This window comes from Etheostoma cragini, chromosome 9 (genome assembly GCF_013103735.1).
Source record: "Etheostoma cragini isolate CJK2018 chromosome 9, CSU_Ecrag_1.0, whole genome shotgun sequence".
Classification (NCBI taxonomy): domain Eukaryota; kingdom Metazoa; phylum Chordata; class Actinopteri; order Perciformes; family Percidae; genus Etheostoma; species Etheostoma cragini.
The window spans coordinates 19,024,897-19,044,780 of NC_048415.1; the positions used below are offsets into that span (position 1 = coordinate 19,024,897).

At 40.3% G+C, this 19,884-nt stretch overlaps 1 protein-coding gene and 1 long non-coding RNA gene across 2 annotated transcripts in view; one reads left to right on the plus strand and one right to left on the minus strand.

The window, feature by feature from the left end:
• The window catches only part of LOC117950360, a 340,112-nt gene that overhangs the window by 93,271 nt on the left and 226,957 nt on the right, over nucleotides 1–19,884 (minus strand). The window lies entirely within an intron of this gene.
• sema6bb (sema domain, transmembrane domain (TM), and cytoplasmic domain, (semaphorin) 6Bb) overlaps nucleotides 1–19,884 on the plus strand; it is a 127,557-nt gene that overhangs the window by 85,143 nt on the left and 22,530 nt on the right. The window contains exons 11-16 of the mRNA XM_034881299.1: nucleotides 3,794–3,925; nucleotides 4,451–4,600; nucleotides 5,932–6,111; nucleotides 8,502–8,642; nucleotides 12,556–12,633; nucleotides 16,709–16,767. Of these exons, the coding sequence (XP_034737190.1) occupies nucleotides 3,794–3,925; nucleotides 4,451–4,600; nucleotides 5,932–6,111; nucleotides 8,502–8,642; nucleotides 12,556–12,633; nucleotides 16,709–16,767 (740 nt within the window). The remainder of the gene's footprint in view (nucleotides 1–3,793; nucleotides 3,926–4,450; nucleotides 4,601–5,931; nucleotides 6,112–8,501; nucleotides 8,643–12,555; nucleotides 12,634–16,708; nucleotides 16,768–19,884) is intronic.

The following is a 19,884-nucleotide window of genomic DNA, read 5'->3' on the forward strand; positions in this document are numbered from 1 at the left end:
GAGAGAGAGAGAGAGAGAGAGAGAGAGAGAGAGAGAGAGAGAGGGAGAGAGAGAGAGAGAGAGACTTGATGGAGAAAAATGAACACAAAGAGAATGAGAGAATGTGTTAGCTGAGCTGCAAAACTCCCAATGGCCCAGTGTGGCCCACTGCGTCGGACTAGCTAAGTGCTCGCCAGACAAATTGCTTTCACTGGCAGCGTGTAGTGAAAACAGGATGAAGCAAGAGTAAGGACATAGCTATTCTTTCCTGCCATTTGGCCCTGGGCAGCGTATATGGGACTGTAGTTTGGGAATAACTGGATGAAGTCAAGGTTTAACTGGGCCCTCCCGGAGTCTCTCTGAAGTCATAGTCATCTTCTCCTGTGTCCGCATACTCCAAAGATAATTCTTCAGCCACAAATAAGCTTCTCAAATGTTATGAAGTTGCATTTTTTTTTAGATCCTTCAGATTCTACTTTCAGAGTATAAAATCGCCTCCAGTTGTCGATTCTTTTGTGCATCCACCTCTGAAGCCCCAGGCCCTTCCTCTCAAAGAAGGATGAAAGAAGAGCTCTGATTTCCTACTGAGCATCTCCTGCACTCACACTCCTAAAGCTCAAGAGGTCAATGAGGTGTAGGGAGCAACAACAAAAAAAAAAAAGGAGAATAAAAAGATGAAACCATTGGGGAGAAGAATAGGAAAGAAAGTACGTTTTGCTTTATTTAGCAGCTTGAATAAATGTGTATATGTCAACAGAACCGCAGCAAGATGTCAAATGGAAGGCTTGCTGTCATCATGCTGTACCGGACTGGTAGTGAAAAACAAACAATTCTCATTATTTCTAATGTTATTGTTTTGGCAGCTGAAAATGTCTATTGCTGCTAGAGCAGACTGGCGTGGGCTCATTAGGCTTAATGGAGCCACGCAGGAATGCAAGGAAAACCTCCCATGCAAAGTAAAGTAAATCTGGTGCATCCTGAAAGTGGGAGGCCATGTTTGGTTTTGGTTGTAAAGAATCCCATGTGAAGGGGTCAGACAGCAGGATGTCCCTCTGGGAAAACACGGCAGCAGAGGGGATATGAGGAGGACAAGGACCAGGAGGAAAACAGGTTTACTGTGACACAAGGGAGAAGGCACAGATATGCAAGCTAGTCCCCTCAGGCCTGCACAGCTAGAAAAGGCAGGGTAATGCATAGTAAGGTATCTTGCTCAGGGTTGAGAAATTGGTACGGGAAAGGAACACCATATGTAGTTGACAGTAGAGCCATGTCACAAGGAAAATACAGAGTTGTTACAGTGGTGTTCACTATAGTGCACATGAGCCTGAATAGTCATGATAGGGAGAGAAAGAATATCCACTGGGACCTGATGTGGAAAGGTCAAGGAAATGAAATGAAAAATGAGAACAGTTGGGAGGTTTGTGGTAGAATAAATGAAAGAAAACGGATGACTGAATAATATAAGAAATTAAGATGAAGGGTAGAAGTTCAGGAGGTGCAGAGAAAAGAGTCTCATAATTAAGGCCCAAGTTGAAATGGTTTAATACGAAACCTTTCATGACGTTGATCACAGTTTAGATCTGTACTGTATTGTGTACAAAACTGTACTTTAGTCTGTTCTAAAGGACTACCATATGATTGGTCAGAAATACCTGGTAACAATCTTTCAACGCTTGGCAAGAAAACAAATGAGCCTATTTTCCAAAATGTCAAACGATTCCTTTAAAATCCCAGTGGAGCCTTGTTCTACTGAATAAACAGTCATTAGTTTAGTGTGCTACGTTTATTCCATCATTGCACCCAAATCTGATTTGGCCGGGAAAAAAAGGTAACATAGTTTATCTGAAACCCCTCTGGATTCATACTAAGTGAGCTGGAAATCAAGTCAAGTCAGTCAATGAAGTTAACAAACTCAAAAATGATTGAAAAACATATACTTAGTGTAAAAAAAAAGTTTGTACTTTCAGAGAATGTGATTTCTTTACCTTGGATTTTTTGAAAAACATTGAACAAAAATGACACAGTGCCCAAGGGGTTAAGTGATATCATATTTCACAAGGTCTTTATTTTAGTATGTTTTTTGTATGAGTGTACAACATTTAAAGTATCTACAATTCATCAAAGTTAAACACCTAATTAAAGGATTGACATTGAAACGTCCCCTGACTCCTACCTTCTCCTCTTCTTGTCTTCCCACACAAGGCTTCACGTGTCTGTGTGGACCGTGTTATTCCAAGCTGTCAGAGATCTTGTTAAACAGTGAGGAAGTAGACTCCGCAGCAGTCCTCCCAAACGGACACCCTATGCATCTTGTCTGGACAGCCTGTCACTCAACCCAAGTTGAGGAAAGAGTGAAGGACGGACAAATGCTGGTGGACTGAGAGAGAAAGAGAGAGGGACAGGCAAAATTTGAAAGTAAACAAAGTAAAGTGTGCAAGGGGACTGTGAGAATGATTTAAAAGTATTTGTGCACAAGAACACAACACACATGGACTCACGGAGTAAAAGCAGGGAGTGGTGGGATAAGGCAAAGAAAGGAAGCCAAGCATGCACCAGAGCAGAGCTGGCCAACATTTCACACATAACATTTGGTGCCGCCAGTGCTAAGAGACACACTGTATCGTCCACATCCCTGCAGCTCCCCCACGCTGGCCGGGGTTGAGTCACATCCCTGCCTATGAATGATAAGTACTGAGGGAGACGGCATGACCCAATCAAATGGCACATCAGGAGAGCACAGCTCCCTGCTGCAAGAGAAATCCAGCCTTCGGGCGCTGCCTTACCAAACAAACCCTTCTATGGCTTTCAAAGGGGCACTTAACAGAAACACCGCTCAGAATTACCAGGGCAGGCCCTCAAATCACCAGTTGGACGTTTATGTTTTAAGAAATAAAAGAGAGAAAGAAGGCTGGAAACAGATGGGGTATGTGTGGGATTGTTAAAGCAGCAGGTTGCAGGTGACTCAGTCTCTCAGGTTTTTTCAATGCATTGGTATCGCTAAGGTATTAACATTTAGTCACTAGGTCTCACACCACGCACACCATTAGTCATTGACTAGGACACATTCAGAGCAGAGAGTTAAGTCTCAGAGCATGAAGCATGGGATGTTTTTTTAAAACTCATTCCTTATCTCAGCCTGACACTGTTCTTTATTTCTCTGTCTCTGTAGTGCTTCCTCTAGCCAAAAAAACACAAAAAGAGATAGTGAAGATATAGTGTAACTTGTGAATCTTTTTGTTGGTTGTGTGTATGTGTGTGGGCTATGGACACGTTTTAAGCAGATGTTCTGTTCCCTGTTGCAGGGTAAGTAGTAAAGCAGACCCCCACCCCCTTTAGAAAAGCCAAAGTATTCAGTGACTCATATCCTATTTAGTTTCATATTCCACAAATTCCAGCCAAGACCTTTTCAGGTGTCTAATCTAGCCGTTGGACACGGTGTATATCTATTCTTCGCCCACAGAGTTCACATCTTCTGTCTTATCCAGTCTTTCTTTCCGTCTCAGTTACAATTTCCGTTGTGTTCAAGTTTTTGAATGTCAAAATATGAACAGCCCAAATCCAATTTGTAATCTTCTCTGGAAGCCTGTTGCTTTCTCACACCAACAAATGACTTTCCACATTTGAAATTCTTTCCTTTCTTCTTGCCTATTTTTCAGTATTATCTGCCTTGTCTTTTTTGTTCCAACATTTATTCTTTCTGCACCCCTGTCGTAAAGTAAAGCCCACTTGAAGCAGGACTGACAGTCATTTTATGTCAGCTCAAAGTATTTCATCAATTGACTTTCTCTGTCTCAATCTACCTCTGTCTCCATAGTATTCCAGGTTCGGCGGTGTGTGCCTTCGACATGGAGCAGCTGGCTGGGGTGTTTGAAGGGAGGTTCAAGGAGCAGAAATCACCCGAGTCTATTTGGACGCCTGTTCCAGATGAAGTCATCCCGAAGCCAAGGTGCAGATGGCTGTAATCAATTTATGCACCTGTGTTCATGCGGTTATCGTGAAGAAAACTGTGTTATGAACCACCTGTATTCAATTCCGTCATAATACTGTTCTACAAAGGCGTGTTTTGCCGGTTGCAGGTTGGATTCCAATAATAAGGTGAAACAAGTTGATTTTACACACATGTAAAGGAGAATACAGGAAGATGCTGTACATGATATTACAGCATATATAAAGTTCAGTGTAGTGAAAGTCACGGGGATGTAGGAATTTCATTCTTCAGGGGGACACAAATTGTTCTTTGCCGAAGAAAAGTCAACTATCCCATCTCTTGACAAAAATGTTTCAAAGAAGAGATTCTTTTGACTATATAAAATGAGTCATCTTTTGAAAAAGTGCTATATGTCTGCATGTGAGACAATCAGACAGTCTAGACTGCTTCATTACATAACTGTATCTATGCTGAGGCCTAAAATAGTCATAAAAGAGCCTCTGTACTGTCTGCTAAACATGTGCTGTAACTTGTTCTCCCCAGACCCGGTGGCTGTGCCATTCAAGGTTCCAAGTTTAATTCCTCAAATGTGTTCCCCGATGAGATGCTCAACTTTGTCAAAACCCATCCTCTGATGGATGAAGCCGTCCCATCACTCGGCCAAAGACCCTGGATAGTCAGAACCATGGTCAGGTGAGACTGAGCTCAGATAAGCAGTCAGACACCAAACCCTGTCTCCTGCTGATTATGTAATGAGACATTTTTAACATATCTTGCAAGTTGCAAAATGTTGATATGAAATGTATTTGCCAAGCTAGATCTATCATCTTTTTTTCTTTTTTTACACATTACAATATTCAACTAAAGTATAATAAACGTTTCTTGGTTATTTTTTGATTGCTTAATGTTCAGGAAAGAATGCAGTCTTGATTAATTATTGGAAAAGTCCAAATTGACTTGAAGCGTGAGACAGGGTGTATTTACATTATTAACTTTTAACAGAAACCATACTCCTATCCTAACTGTGATGCTTTGTTTTTTTGCCAACCCTCCACCCTGACCACCACCATATGACTTTTATTCAGTTTTACAACTTTACATTTCCTGCGCTTGTAATGTGTTTTTACCACTGAACATAATGCAAGCAGCAATTAAATTGCTATCAAGACATACAGTACATTTGGAAAAACAAATTAGTAGTATTCAACCAAACGTTCTATACAAAAAAGAAGCTGAGTTCTAACTGCCAAACAATGCATGCTGTAAAATCTGCTAATTCTGTTTTAGAAACTTAATAGTATAAGTTTAGTGAACACAGAGCAGTACTCAGTTTATCAACTCATCATTTCAAGTCACTGTACTTGTTATGAAATTATCTGAAAATAATAAATAAGTTGACTTGAAATTAACCAAACGTATACATTCATATTCAAGATCAAATGGGAGCTGATCCCACTAAACCCCTGTTTGATGTTTTACAGTGTAGCAGACAGGGTTGCAGACATACACAGATTTATGTAAGCAAATTTACACATGCTCTGTCTGTCTGTGGATTCCTTCTGTTGGAGTTAAGCTGGCTGGGTGTTGAAACCCATGGTAGCAGGCGAGCAGCTTGTTAAACAGCCCAACATGGCTTCAGTCTATTCTCGTATACTGGCTCATTCACACAGGACTGTGTGTAGTTCAGCATCACTCTGCTATTGTTCCAAGACAAGCCCATTTACTTGACTGATATTATTAATGACTGAACGTCTGCCATAATTAGTTTATTATGCAAATTTGATGAGCAGTTTCTTCTCTGTGAAATTCATTTCATTTTGCAGTGACTCAAGAGAATATGGCATATTATGATTTAAATTCACAAGAGTCTGTCTTTTACACCTAAACCAATCAGTTGTAATGCACTCAAATCATAAATGTTTGCCTCTCTGAGCTACTTGATCATGCTTTTATCTTTTGTGGAAGAAAAGTCCCAAGTAAGTCACACAGCTCTGTGGCATTAATGCAGTGCTTTGTCTTTCCAGGTACCAGCTGAATAAGATGGTGGTGGACACAGAAGCTGGGCCTTATAGAAACCGAACCGTTCTGTTTCTCGGGTCAAGCAGAGGGACCATCCTCAAGTTCCTGATCATGCCCAACCAGGACAACACCGTTACCAACAGCAACATCTTCCTGGAGGAACTGGAGGGATTCAACCCTGATAAGTAAGACGTTAATGCTTACAGAAAGGAAATAGATTTGTGAGTTTGTAAAATGACGTCTTGGTTAGTGAGCTTTACCTGATTTTATTTTACCATTATTTATAACCCGTTTCCGTTCTTTATGCTAAGCTAAGCTTATTGCCTGCTGTCGATCACACAGACAGTATATTTACTGTACAATCTGAGTGGTGTCAAGCTTCTCATCTAACTCTCTCAACAAAAAAAAAGTGTATTTCCCAAAATGCCAAATGATTCCTTTACGGCACAAACCTGCACAGTAAGAGAGTTTGGTGTAAAATAGCACCAGACATACACAGCAGTAGAGGTGAGTAAAGGGATGAATGACATCTGGGGTTGATATACACACAGAGAGGAGAGCTGTCGGTGTGATATGCCTAGAAAAAGAGTTGTAAGGTAGAAAAAAAAGGCACGACATGTCCTCGAAACACAATGTGTCCTGAATTATGCAGAAAGCCTCACCTATTCCTCGAGAGAGATACACATAATTGTGCAGGAGCTGAGCCGAGGCAACCCCCATGCAGAGAATACAAATAGGGCAAAACAGAAAAGAATATGATTACAGGCTTATATTTCTTATCAGGAAATCTGAACATCTTCTAATGAGGTTGAGGACATACTGTATAACGGCATTATGGGGAAAATATAAGAAAGTAATGAAATGATGATAAAATCACATTATCCTTAATCTTGACCAAAATTGCACACTGTCAGGAAAAATGACCTCTTATCTTTTAAGCTAAATCATATTTAATATCTGGATCTTAACAAAAGATCGGAGTGGGCTTCTTGTCCCTTTCTAATTAGCATTGTGTACGAGGCAGGCAGCTTTGAGGTTTCATTGGCTGTCCATCACTACGTAATGAACACTGGGTACAATGCCTTTTTCAATCTTCATTTTTGCTTTTGTTCCCTCTTGAGATGCAGTGTTCAACATGGTGGATGGCTGCAGGCTGGGGGGAAGACGATTTTCACACAGATGTAGGCAGATTTAGCTAGCGATAATCTTTCCCCGAGGCTAATTAGAGGCATTTAAAAAGAAAGAACATGTTTCTAAACACAAGATTTCTGTCGTGGTAATTGTGCTCCCTGATATACTATTTCTCCTGCAATGAGAGGAAACCAAACAATTATTTCTCAAACCAACTGGCTGGAAACACACTTTCTTCCTACAGTGGGGTCCAATCTACTTGTACTGTTCTTATTTAGTAATCAACATTATTTCTTCCCAAACCCCTCCAAGAGATCCGCACTAATTTGTGTCTCAGCTTATTAGTACTGCTTCATGCTTGACAAAATGAGGTATACTGATGGCAAGTGAAATGACAGGACTGTGTGATGGACGGGCTGCTGTGGACTGGACCCAGTGTGTGAGGGATAATTTGGTGTGCATGGTGAGCCCACCAGTAGGTCAGTGACAGTCACACAGCTATAATGGCAGGCACCCTGCTAATCAGGAGACAGAGCAAAGCCACATCACTTCATTTATGCTCCAGTCCAAGCCAACTCTAACCTCACCTTACAAACACAGACAAAGAGATGCCTTTTGCCCTGTAATAAACCCCAGGGTACACAGGAGCAGGGTCACTAACACAGTCATCTTTTAGGAAGTCAGCAAAGGAATAAATCCCTGCTCTGTGATTGACTGGGTGCCATAATGGACCAGGAAATAAGAGAGACGCAACTCTAATAGAGCCTGTATCTTCTTCTATTTTCTCCCCTCCATCTGATCCTGGCTCTGCCCCTTGTATTTTCTTTTCATGATTCTCCCGTCGTTGTTTCTTTGCCATTTTCCTGCATTTGTTAGCTGTTTAATCATTTTTTCACTTTCCCCAACATCTGCTCCCCCTCTTTTTCCCTGCTTTCCGTGGTATTGTCTGTGAAGAATGACTCACAGCTTGGCCTTCGCAGAATGTTAGATTCTTCTTAATGACTATGGGTCCGCTGCAATGTTATTACCATAGTCCATCCAGATACAACTGATGCATGAGTGCACATGTGCATAAAAAGGTATAAATCCGCTGCACGGTGGTAGGTCGGTGCCAGCTATCGTAGCTCTAAGTGCCAATTAGAAGCGTTCCAGCTCCTGGCTGTTGTTTTTTTTTGGCCAGCCGACCTCTCAAACCTATATACAATCAGCATAGTGCATATTTGGATGGACACCGTAACATCTGGCTACACGGCTACCTCTACCATCTCTTTCACTTTTAATATGGTTTTAATGGTTTTTTTATTTATAGATTTATAGTTTATTTTTTGGTCATGTGTAATGTTTTTTTCCTGCTGCAATGCTCAGTGAGGTCAGAGGTTTAATGTGGTCTTGGTTGTGTAACTGAAAATACCTTATGCATGTTTGTGCTTTGTGTGTGTTGCAGGTGTTCGGAAGACTCTCTGCAGGCCAGGCAGCTGTTGTCTCTGACTCTAGACCGGGCCAGCCACACTCTGCTCCTGGCCTTCCCCTCCTGTGTGGTCAGAGTACCAGTGGCACGATGCCAGCTCTACTCCCGGTGCATGAAGTAAGTCTGCACCAAACGCTGGAACATAAAAGGCCAGTGGGCAGCATAATAAGAACTGAGGTGACCGTTCAAGAACCAGCTGGCTTTCACAAGTGTCCTTGAGTCTAACACTGTGAACCTCCGCCAGCTCCAGGGTTGCTGCTCTGTAGCTGACCTGAATTTTTTTGCAATAATAACCAAACAATAATACAACGTAATAACAACTATCATTGTCCCCTTAGCTAAATGCTAATCTGTTAAATGCTGCATATTACTGAAATGCAGGCAAAATGCAATAAATGCGCCAGTAAATTGGAAGAAAATCTAGTAAAAGCTGTTAGTGTAATACTTCACCATAAAATATAATGTGTTATTACCTTTTGCCTGTAATTTTAACTTTACCATAGATGTACCATCACTTTAATGGATAACTAGAAAAGTGCAGTGCAGAAGAGTGCCGATCTCCCCCAGGTGTGTGCACATGGCATTCATGTTAACCAAAAAGTTGCTCAGTGTGTCATTACCATAAGTGATGAGTTAACTGATAAAGGCATTTCAGCAGCTGGCTAACATAATTGAATGTTTAATAAACGACCACTGCTGTAATGTTTCTTTGATTGAATAAATGCAAACCACAATTGTATAATCTTGGCATGCAGATCTGAAAACCAGCGATGTAAAATGCCAATTTCAAATGCTCAAGGATGCGCTGCCCCGCAACACTTCATGCCACAGCCTCCCCGCCCCTGAAAAAAGCTTTTTTTTTTATTCGCTCCCTGCTTGTACATCCCAACTGCCAAAGCAGTTTTACAGTCAAGATGGTGAAAAACTGATTCATTGATTTCTAATCATGCCTAAATTTAGTGAAACATCTGGTATAGAATAAATCTGCAGAGTCTCCAGTTCAAAATGATACCATACTGTCAGTTTTTGAGCCCCGACAAGGGGCAAAATGTTGCCTGCAACAGACCGGGTAAGGCTTGTTTTTAGCATAGACGATTTGTGGAAACCAAACGGCCGGTTAAGAGGAGTGAGGAGTCAGAAGTCAGTGGCAGTGTAAAACAGACCTGTCAATAAAAAGATTTAAAAAAAATTGTCAATCGCCACAACTACGAGATATTCTTAAGCATACAGTCATACATGAGCACAAAAAATATGAAGCTAATGCGTCTTGTAGTATGCGAGATTAGCTGTGGACAGACATGCATGCACCGATCATTCAGATGCACGACCAAACACATGATCCCAATAACAAATGATAACAATATACAGTAATGAAGCTTACGAGAATAGTATAAGCACATAGCAAAACCATTTTAATATTAGTACATCATCAGTTACAGTGTAGTACAGAAGTAAATGTGTGAATTATTATTATGATTATAATTATTATTTAGCAGCTAATATATGTAGACAGATTTAACAGTATTTCATCACTTTTTCAGCAGTTATAAGATTATCAGTGAAGTTTGTTCTGGCAGTTTGTCATTATGAATGTGCTTAAAACTGAAGGTGCATCAGTACTGCAAATCCACTAATCCTACTTAATGAACATACAAATGCATACATTTAAATAATTACTTTTCCTCTGCATAGACACCTGCAAGATACACAAGCACCACAATACAGACTCCCTTGCTAGCGCATTTACTCAGTCTCGATGCCCGTGGCTGCGGCCCGTTAGGCTCCACTGACACACTAACAGAAAGCGGAGCACACACCAGCACATCAGGCGTGCAGTTTGTTCACTGAACCAGGTGAGTCATACAAGCGTGTAATCCAGAGCACATTAAGAAACGCTCACATGCTTTCTGAGGATGGGTTTAACGTGTCGTTTATGTGTTTAGACGAGAGACTGAGAGTTAATGTTGTGTATGCGAGTATGTTCAAGATTTCTTAGTCACGCTTCGGCAGATGCAGGTCTGCTTTTTAACCTTCAAAGAGTGTTTGTGAGTGCTTCCTTTCTACGCAGCTTTCATTCTACACGCCTGTCTCTTTTTTTGAAACAAATCTTTAATAATTCAACATTTTACAGTCTGCTTTCCACTTCATACAGTTGCAGATTTACCCTTTTAACCTCATTTAACCCCACGTGCAAAGTCATGTTGTGCAGCAAGCCCCCAATACGTTGTTAAAGGACCATATCAGAAGTTTTGCACATTATGAGTCAACAACAAATAATACCTTTTAGGCTATCTGACATCCCTACCATCCATTTTCTTTTTTCATACGGTATTTCACAGTTTTTTATGTTGATTCCCTTTTTATGTGTACAGTAATTTCTGTTCATGACACTGGTGTGTTGTAAAAAGGTTCTTACAGAGAGTTGAATTTCTCTGGCTTTATGTTTTTTTTTTTTTTTTTTTTAGAATGACATTATCAATGTAGTTGTGAACAGAGAGCATTTGATTTCAAAAACTCTCAGTGTTGTTGCAGCCAAGGGCGTACTAACATCTGATGTTTAAGAGATGGAGTTGAAATAAATATAATTTATGAACCATGTAGTCTGAAAATCAAACCCTGGAGACAAACTGCAAGCCACATGGAAATTATGGAACCTTTATTGTGATAAAGACTTGGTGATTTCCTGCATATAAAAGGTTGCCGTTGGACAAATAGCTCTCAAATCCCAAAATGTTTCAATTTCCTAGACCTAGTTTTAGGAAAACAATCTTGAGTCTTATTAGCTTTTACCAAACTTTTATCTGCATTCCCATTCTCTTGTAAGTTATTTCATTTTCTCGCTTCATTCTGAGAACTACTTTATGACCAAGGCTAAGGCCTAGCTGTGAGTCATACCTCTAATTAAATAACAAGAAAGCATTTAAAATAAAATCTGCATAAAATAAAAAGTTTGAAATAAAAGTTTCTGCTCTCAACTACATCATTACATACAGCCTGGCCAATATTGAAGTAGATCACAACAAATTCACTGTGATGAAATGAAGTCTTAAGAAGTTGGAAAAAATTGGAAATGAATAGCTTTCTGATTATAAGATAGTTAGATAGCCTTCATTGTCAGTCCATGGAATCATTCAGTGAGTGAAAAAGTGTAAAAGTAAAAAAATAAAAAAGCAACAAGACATATACATTCAGGGCATAACAATTAAGTAAATAAATAGGTATTGCACATGAAAGGTGGCCAGTGATAAGAATAAGTAACAAAGTGAATTTTACATTAAAAGATTTTTCATTTTTGTAATCTTTGGTTATTTACAGTAATTTAGAGTTCTCACTGCCCCTCCAAGGGGAAGAAGACGTTTTTTTTTATGTTTGCTGGGCTCTTTATGCACCTGTACCAACCTGGCATAGGGCATAATGTTGAACAAGTGCTGTCCAGGGTGAGAAGGGTCTTAAATTTGCCTGCTGAGACACCGAGAGCTGGCGATGCCCTCCATGGAGTGTGGTGTAGAGCTTTCCTGTCTGCCACTGAGCAGATATAGTGTGTCAGTGTTTTATCAATGGTAGAGTGGTAGAAGGCCACCAAAAGCTTCTTCTCATAGTGGTTCCTCCGCAGCACATTTGGTAAATGTAGTCTCTGCTAGGCCTTTTTTACAACGCTGTTATGTGGGCAGACCAAGAGAGATCTTCCACAATGTGGGTTTCCAGGAATTTGAAGGAGGAGACCTCTCAACCCAATCCTTTTGAAACTCATGACTTGTAGTTGATAGGCTCAGACATCCTGACTTTTGGTTCTGAGTATGACCTCAGTGCAAACTAAATGACTAATCACATAATCAAAACATAATCACTAAATTAATTATATGAAAATGTATAAAGTCGCAGCCCTTACTTCATGTGTGAAATTGTTGAAGTGCCCCTTTGCATTGTATTCAAGATAAAACAAATCACATTTAAGCTACATACTGTACAGGAAATGTAAAGTGAAAAAGAGGTTCACAATTAAGTGATTTTTTTTTGTGTGTCTCTGCAGGAACTGTATCGCCTCCAGGGATCCTTACTGTGGCTGGACCAGAGGAAGCACCTGCTCTTTCCTCAGACCTGGGACCAGGTATGACACCTTTCCATTCGTATATATACATCACTGCAATGCCCACACCGTCATTACTACAGTACCTGGCCTTTTTCAACATACACGCTCTGTCGGGTCTTTCTTTGAGTTGGTCTTTTTTACCACCTTTCTTTGTTACCCCTCTCCTCAATCCAAAGGTATATTTCTTTTGTTTAGTTTTGATTTGATTTATTTCTACTTTTATCATTCTTTTCCAGGTTATTTTTCTGACAGCACACCTATCCGACCACTCATAGATATGTACCATATATTATTTTTCTGGTCTGGAAGTCCTTGGTTCTATCTGCCACTACTTGAGGAACATCTGTGCCCTCTAAGTCGCCTGTCTGCTCTTTGTACATTATTGATTCAAGATGTCTGCTGCCACTGTTAAACAATACTATGTTCTTTCACTTATGTTGTTATCAAGTGGCAGCTATTTACTGTGTAGGTGTGTGAGTTAGAGCAGAGTTGTTGTGTCTGTGTTGTGAAAAACTGTCTATGTTGTACTCAGTGTGTTGTCTGTGTAAATGTGTGTGTATGAGAGAGAGAGAGAGAGAGAGAGTGTGAGTGTGTTTGTGGGTGTGGGTGTGTGTGTGTGTGTGTGTGTGTGTGTGTGTGTGTGTGTGTGTGTGTGTGTGTGTGTCATGCTACTGATATGTGGAGGTTTGTCTTGACAGCTCACCTCCCGTCATGGCTGCCCCCCCCCTCCCTCCAGTGAAATCAAATCTCTATTTAGTCGGTTTGCTTATTGAATTAGGCCTTCAAACACAGGTGTAGTGCCAGCAGAACAGACAACATGCGCCTTTAGACCACCTCGGGCTGCCTGCTTATACTATTAAAGGCCTCTGTGTTGGTCTTGGATTCGATTTACCAAGGGCGGTTAGCACGGCAATCGATTTTGCATTACGTTACTTTGGATTTCCTCTTTGTGGAGTAAATGCAACCTCTCTGTTTGAGATGACACCAGAGGAGAGCTCATCAGTTGATGGTATATAACATTAGATTGTAATTTGGGCAGTTTCAAGGAAAGGAAGTTTTGTGTTCTTTATGAAAATAGTTGTTGATGATGTTGATTGTTCCTGACTGTCCCAGACTGATGTTATTGTCTAGCTTAACAAGGTGATACAAATAATTTCTCACCTTTGTTTGCGTCTGCCGGTAAGAATATTGTGCCAAATCAATTGTTTATCTATTACTTTTAGCTAAGTGTTTCAACTTCTCTGCTCACTTAAGTATTCATTCTCTCTTAATTGCAAGATGTAATAAAACCATAATTTCAATTTTTATCAGTAATGATATCAACATTTTCACACGCAACCGCAAAAGTAACCTCAGGGGTACACATACTCCTATTTGGGACTCACTGCAGTTAACACTCAAACATTCAACATAAATACTCGTAATGGTGTTTATATATAGATCCAATGTACCTGGGAAAATGTTCTGGTGAAAAAAACACTGTCAAAACAAAAAAACATAGCTCCCCAAAGCTAATGTATACAAGGTGAATAACCCACAGAGTGTGAGAGTCTGCCAACTGAACAAAAAACATTATTATTTATTAAGGTGGTTTACAGTGCACTTGGACTCATTTGTCACAGTGATTTCTAGGTATTAAAAGCAGGGATGTTGGCTGCACTGCTGCCTGAGCCTTTAGCTAATTCCAGAATGCTGACTACTCTGTCATTTGTCCCAGTGGGCTTTTTTTGTGCTGTGGTTCTTCTAAGGTTGTTTGTAGGCCAAATAGTGATTCAGTGTAACATCACTATTTGTGGAACCATCCAGAGCTTTTTTTAATTCTAAATAAAGATTTTCCTTTTTAATCCAAAGTGTCATCAGTGGTTTTGACTGACTCCTTACCATAAATGATCAAGCAAAGCTAGTTATATATATATATATATATATATATATATATATATATATATATATATATATATATATATATATATATATATCTATTTTATTGCAGAGGTAACTCTTCCAATCTAAATTACACTGCTTGAGGCAGCTTGAGGCCTTCCACTTATGCCCAGCTCAGTCTGGTAGGTATACTCCATTTGGGGCTTTGTATGCATGAGGGCTGTTGATAAACCTATGTAGATGCAATGAAAAATATGTCATACCCTGAAGGCTTGTAACTTTCAATAAGCTCCCATAAATGTTCGTTAAATTATTACATAGACTTTCACTCACCTAGTATATATGCGCACTGGTAACATCAACTTATAGATCATGCATTAAAGTCAACAGATTTGTATTTTTGTGTGGATGAGACAAGCGAGGTACAACCTCTTAAAGTGCCCGTACTATGCTAATTTTCAGGTTCATAATTGCATTTTGAGGTTGCATCAGAGTAGGTTTACATAGTTTCATTTTCAAAAAACACCATAATTTAGGTGTATTGCAAATTGCCGGGGATCCTGTTTTCACCCTGTGTGTTTAGGTATCTGTTTTAGCTACAGAGTGAGACATATCACTTCTTTACTATCTTTGTTGGGAGTCGCACATGCGCTGTAGCTAGGTAAGATCACATCAGCTAGATAACTCTTTCTCCAGATTTGGTCAATACCAGAAAGGATTAGCTGGGAGACTTCTTCTAAACGAGGGTGCACTTGTGGAATAACCGCAGAACAGGGACATGTGAGTACTTCTTTTGTAGATCATGGTGAACTAGTGTGTGTTGTAGCATTGTTTTGCTATTGAGAACGAGCTAGCGCGCTAGCATGCTACGGTTAGCCACCTAGTCTCGGCTAGTTACGTAGAAAGCCATGCAGATTTTGAACAGCTCACCCGGAGACTGCTGAAGGCAGAGGTGGTTCAGAAACCTGTATCTCACTCAAAACAGCATGGATAGTGTTTTTTCCAAGTTTGTATGCGTGTGGAAGCACCAGAGACACAAAATAACACCCCAAATCCCCAAAAAGGGATTTCTTATCTTTAATTAGTGACCTTTTAAAAGGTGCTGCTTGTTTGGACAGAGTCAGGCTAGCTGGCTTTATGCTAAGGTAAGGTAAACATTTTCTAGCTCTTGCTGCATACAGTGTTTACTGTACAGAAATGAATGTTGTTGATCTTCTTGTCTTACTATGGGCAAGAAAGCAAACTATACAAATGTTGTATTAGTATAAGTACATTAGTGTGTGTGTGTGTGTGTGTGAGTGTGTGTGTGTGTACAGTTTTCCAACATTGAAATTAGATTGAAAACCTTGTGTGGGTCAGGTTTTGGTAAATTAATTGGAAACATGTTACATTATGGAACAATGAATGTAATCCGTTGTGTTATATCACTTAGTTACAGCTATGTCCCGTCACATGTTTTTTTTTTGTGAACACCTGATCTCTGTGCAGTTCTCATTTCCTCTCTGCTTCCTCACCTCATCATATGTTTTTGTCCTTTAAGTATTCCATGCTCCCCTGTTGCCCGAATGGGAAATGAGTTCTAAAGCACAAGCAAAATATGTGGTAATTTCCCCGGAATATGAGTAAAGTTAGAGGTTTTGTTGATCATTTACTTTCATGACAAGTTACCTATAATAATGGTATAAACATGTTAATGATAAATGATAAAACTGACATTACAACCTTTTGATAACAACATCCATATAAATAACTAAAACAGTTTTTCCTACTGTCACTCCCTAATACATGAAGACAGAGAGTGTATATTTATGCCACAGATATTTAACTTGAAGACAAGTATGCTGACCTAGAAACATTTGTAATTCAGTGCATTAATTAGTTTAATAATGACCCTGCAGGCACAAGTGATTATCTTTAAATTAAAATGGTGATTATTGAAGGATATTAGACCACTTGAGGGCATTTTGAGCTATTTTACTGTTTGATTGTTTTTTTTTGCGCTCTCTCACTTTTGTCACAAAAAAAAACAAAGATTTCTACAATCCAAGTGTTTAAGGAGCTTGTAGAGATATACGCTCCCATGTGACTTGTTCTCTGCTGTAACAATGAGATAGTTTTCCTCTATCAGAGTGGATCTGTGCTGTCTGTCAGTGGCCGAGCTGCTGTGCCTTTGTGTCCTCTGATTAATGACGGTGTCTCTTTTCCTCTGCAGACTGCCGTTTGAGCAAGATGTTGAACAAGGAAACGTGGCCCACTTGGGTGACTGTGACGGTAAGAAGAGTGTGTGTGTGTGTGTGTGTGTGTGTGTGTGCGTGTTAAAGCTAATAGCTTGTCTTGTCTTCGCCCAGATCCTTACATAACTTGTGTATCTGCAGGGTAAACAAAAATACAGTAAAAGGAGAGGAAGAGCCTGGTAGCTTCAGTTTAACCAGAGGAAATCCACAAATAAACAGACAAGTCCCAATCCTCCTCAGTGCTCTGTAGTTTCTCACTTCTCCCTTGAGTATCCAAAATCCAACACGAAGACAGTCGGCTAGACTCTTTTGGTCTCCGAGCTGGCAAGAAAATCCCTGTGTACTTTGTTCTCCTCACTGTTTACTCTGTCCTAACTTGTATACTATCTTTGCTTTGGTCTGTTAGCTTTTGTTGCATATACATGTGGTTAGTTACATCCCACTATAGCTTGAATTCCCCTTGATGTTTTCCTTTTTTTTGCCTCCCTCCATATCAGTTCGAAGTATTATGAAAAGAAGTGGTACACAGCAAAGCAAAATCTATCTAAATACATATGCAGAGGTTTTGGATACTCCCATGATGCCCCTTCTCTTTGATCTGAGAGCTAATTCCAATGCGTGCAAATTAATCCTTTGCTCCTGAAAGTTCGCTGCGTTCATGTGCCATGCTCCCTGAGAAAAGAACAGATAAATATTGCATAATCGGAACCCACGAACAACTCTAATCCTGTTTCAGATAGGCGCCCTGTTTGATGCTGCTCTCTCACTTCAGGTCCTTTGACTGCCAAACCCACAGGGGAGGGAATAACTCATGGCTGATGCTCACTCTATGCATGGTGAAGTTAAGATGTGTCTTCATTGAGCATGTGTAGCCCCTTATAGAACATGAGGGGGGGTCCTTATTCAAGCTCCTCAACGAAATACCCATGATCTTCCAAAAGGGGTTATTATATTTCAAACTGTTCATTTTGTGCAAGCATCCTGCTTTTCATCTCTGCAATAACATAAACAAGGAGAAATATCTGAGATATTTCCTCTCCATAAGGGCACTACAGTACACTCCAGCAAATACACCGTGTTGGGCAGGAAGCTTGTGATTAAAAATACAACTTTTATGATCATTACTCCACTTCTGTAGAACACCAGCGGGTGAGAGATGAACATAATTGCTCTTGCTCAGTGCTAATGGAGTGTTTTACAAGCTCAAGAATTGGACCCTCTTCTTGTACTTGTTATATCTTGACCTCTGGTGCAAGGTCTCTAGGTCAGAGAGAGTAATGACTCTGATGATACTGTGGTGTAGAACAACTTTCCACTCACTGCACACTGTAGATCTTAACAGCCCTTTTTTTAAATGGGCTTTAAGATGTACACTTCCCTTAAAGGGGTGCTACAGTGATTAATGTTATGTGTCTATAAAGTTGGGGGACTTTGGTCACATCAAACCCCCAGTGCCAGAGCTTTCCTGACTTTTAGTCCTTAGCCAATGAGAGTACCTAGTCACCTAACGTACTCTCTGTGATTTCCTGCATTTGTATGCCTTGCTGCAGGCACCTGGAACCTTGTTTCAGGTGGAATAGGAAACTGAGCGTTGTGGCACTTATTCTGGATGGCTTGTCCCTAATCTAAAGTCACAAAAAAAACGGTATAAATAAATGAAGCTGCCTTCAAGTAGATCGTAAATGTCAAGATCTAGAAACGATGTGACAGAAAACAGTAATTGGGAAATATTAGGTCTACTTGTGCTACGGTGGGGGGTGGGGGGGTTAATGAACACAACAGGACTTCACACAAATGGGCCATTTCAGTGTCACTCCCACCGCCACTCAACCCTGCGGCAAATTGCCGAATTGCTGTTTCCTGGTCTGAACTGGCCCTTGAACTGGCCACAAATATTAACATAAAAAAACAAACACTTGCACAGAGATGAAAGTGTACAGTACCCTGATGGCTGCTCCTCTTGGGCCGGTGTCAGATAGAGATGCACTGCTCCTGCTCTCTGGCCCTGCCTTTGAGGAATTTCTGAGTTCTGATGCTGGTTCACTGCATCTGATCCAGTCATGAAATATTCCAGAGCTGAACTCAGTTGACAGAGCAGAGCTCTGTTGTCGCTTGATGAGCGAGAGAGCTGCTGGGTTGGCAAGGCGGGAATGTGAGGCATCATCTATCTGACGGCTGCCACCAACACTTAGACAGCACTTTGTCTCGGATGTGATGAACTCATATCTCTTTTTTCTTTTTTTTTGACACTTTCATTGTCTCTGATATGGATGCTTTCCTCAGTGTTTCCTGTTCCTAGTTAACACTGATTCCATATTTCTTTGTCTTCCTGTAAGACAAAGATTCTTCTAGCCATCTGCAAACTCAATATTCAGTTAGAGGAAGACAGAGAGAGGTGCAGCCTGAGCTTGTTATGGCAAACTGTCACTGACACCGTAAAGACTTTGAAAACTGCCTCTCTATATGTGTCTGTCAGCATCAATCTCCGTGCTTCCCCACGTGCCTCATTCTTCATACAGGACACAGACTGTCTATACATCTGTGTACTTACAAACACACAGACGCTCACACACACCAACACAAACTCTACAGGGACCTGAATTGGTGAAATAGACAGAAGGCTTTTAGTTGCTGAATATTTCATATTTCTATATTGGACTCATTTCACCTGTCTGGATCTTGACTCAGCAGATGGGAGGTGAGATATGGTCTGGCCTCTCTTTGGGGAAATTCAGCAATCTCATTTTCACCCTCCCTTTGCCTACTTCATTCCTCAAATAAAGAGTTCCTTTTTGCACCTGCCTCTCAAACTAAATGTTCACTTTTTGGACTCCAGCCACTATCAAAGTTCACACTTTGTCACATCTTTAACAGTCAGTAATTCTTAAAATCTGCTATTTTTAACCATGCATTCTAATCAAGGTTGTGGTTAGGCATGAGGTAGTCAATGTGTGATGGGGGGTTGCAAAAGGAATCCTTTTGTAGAATCACAAGCCAATAAGATTGAGAGAATAACACATTTTCTCAATACTGCTAGTGGTACTGTATCTTGCCACAACATTTTTTTTCTTGTATTTGCACTGGTTTTGGGGGAACATTTCTTGAGCATAAAGTAGTTCCTGTGAAACAATTTCCAAAGAAATTATTTCAGGTA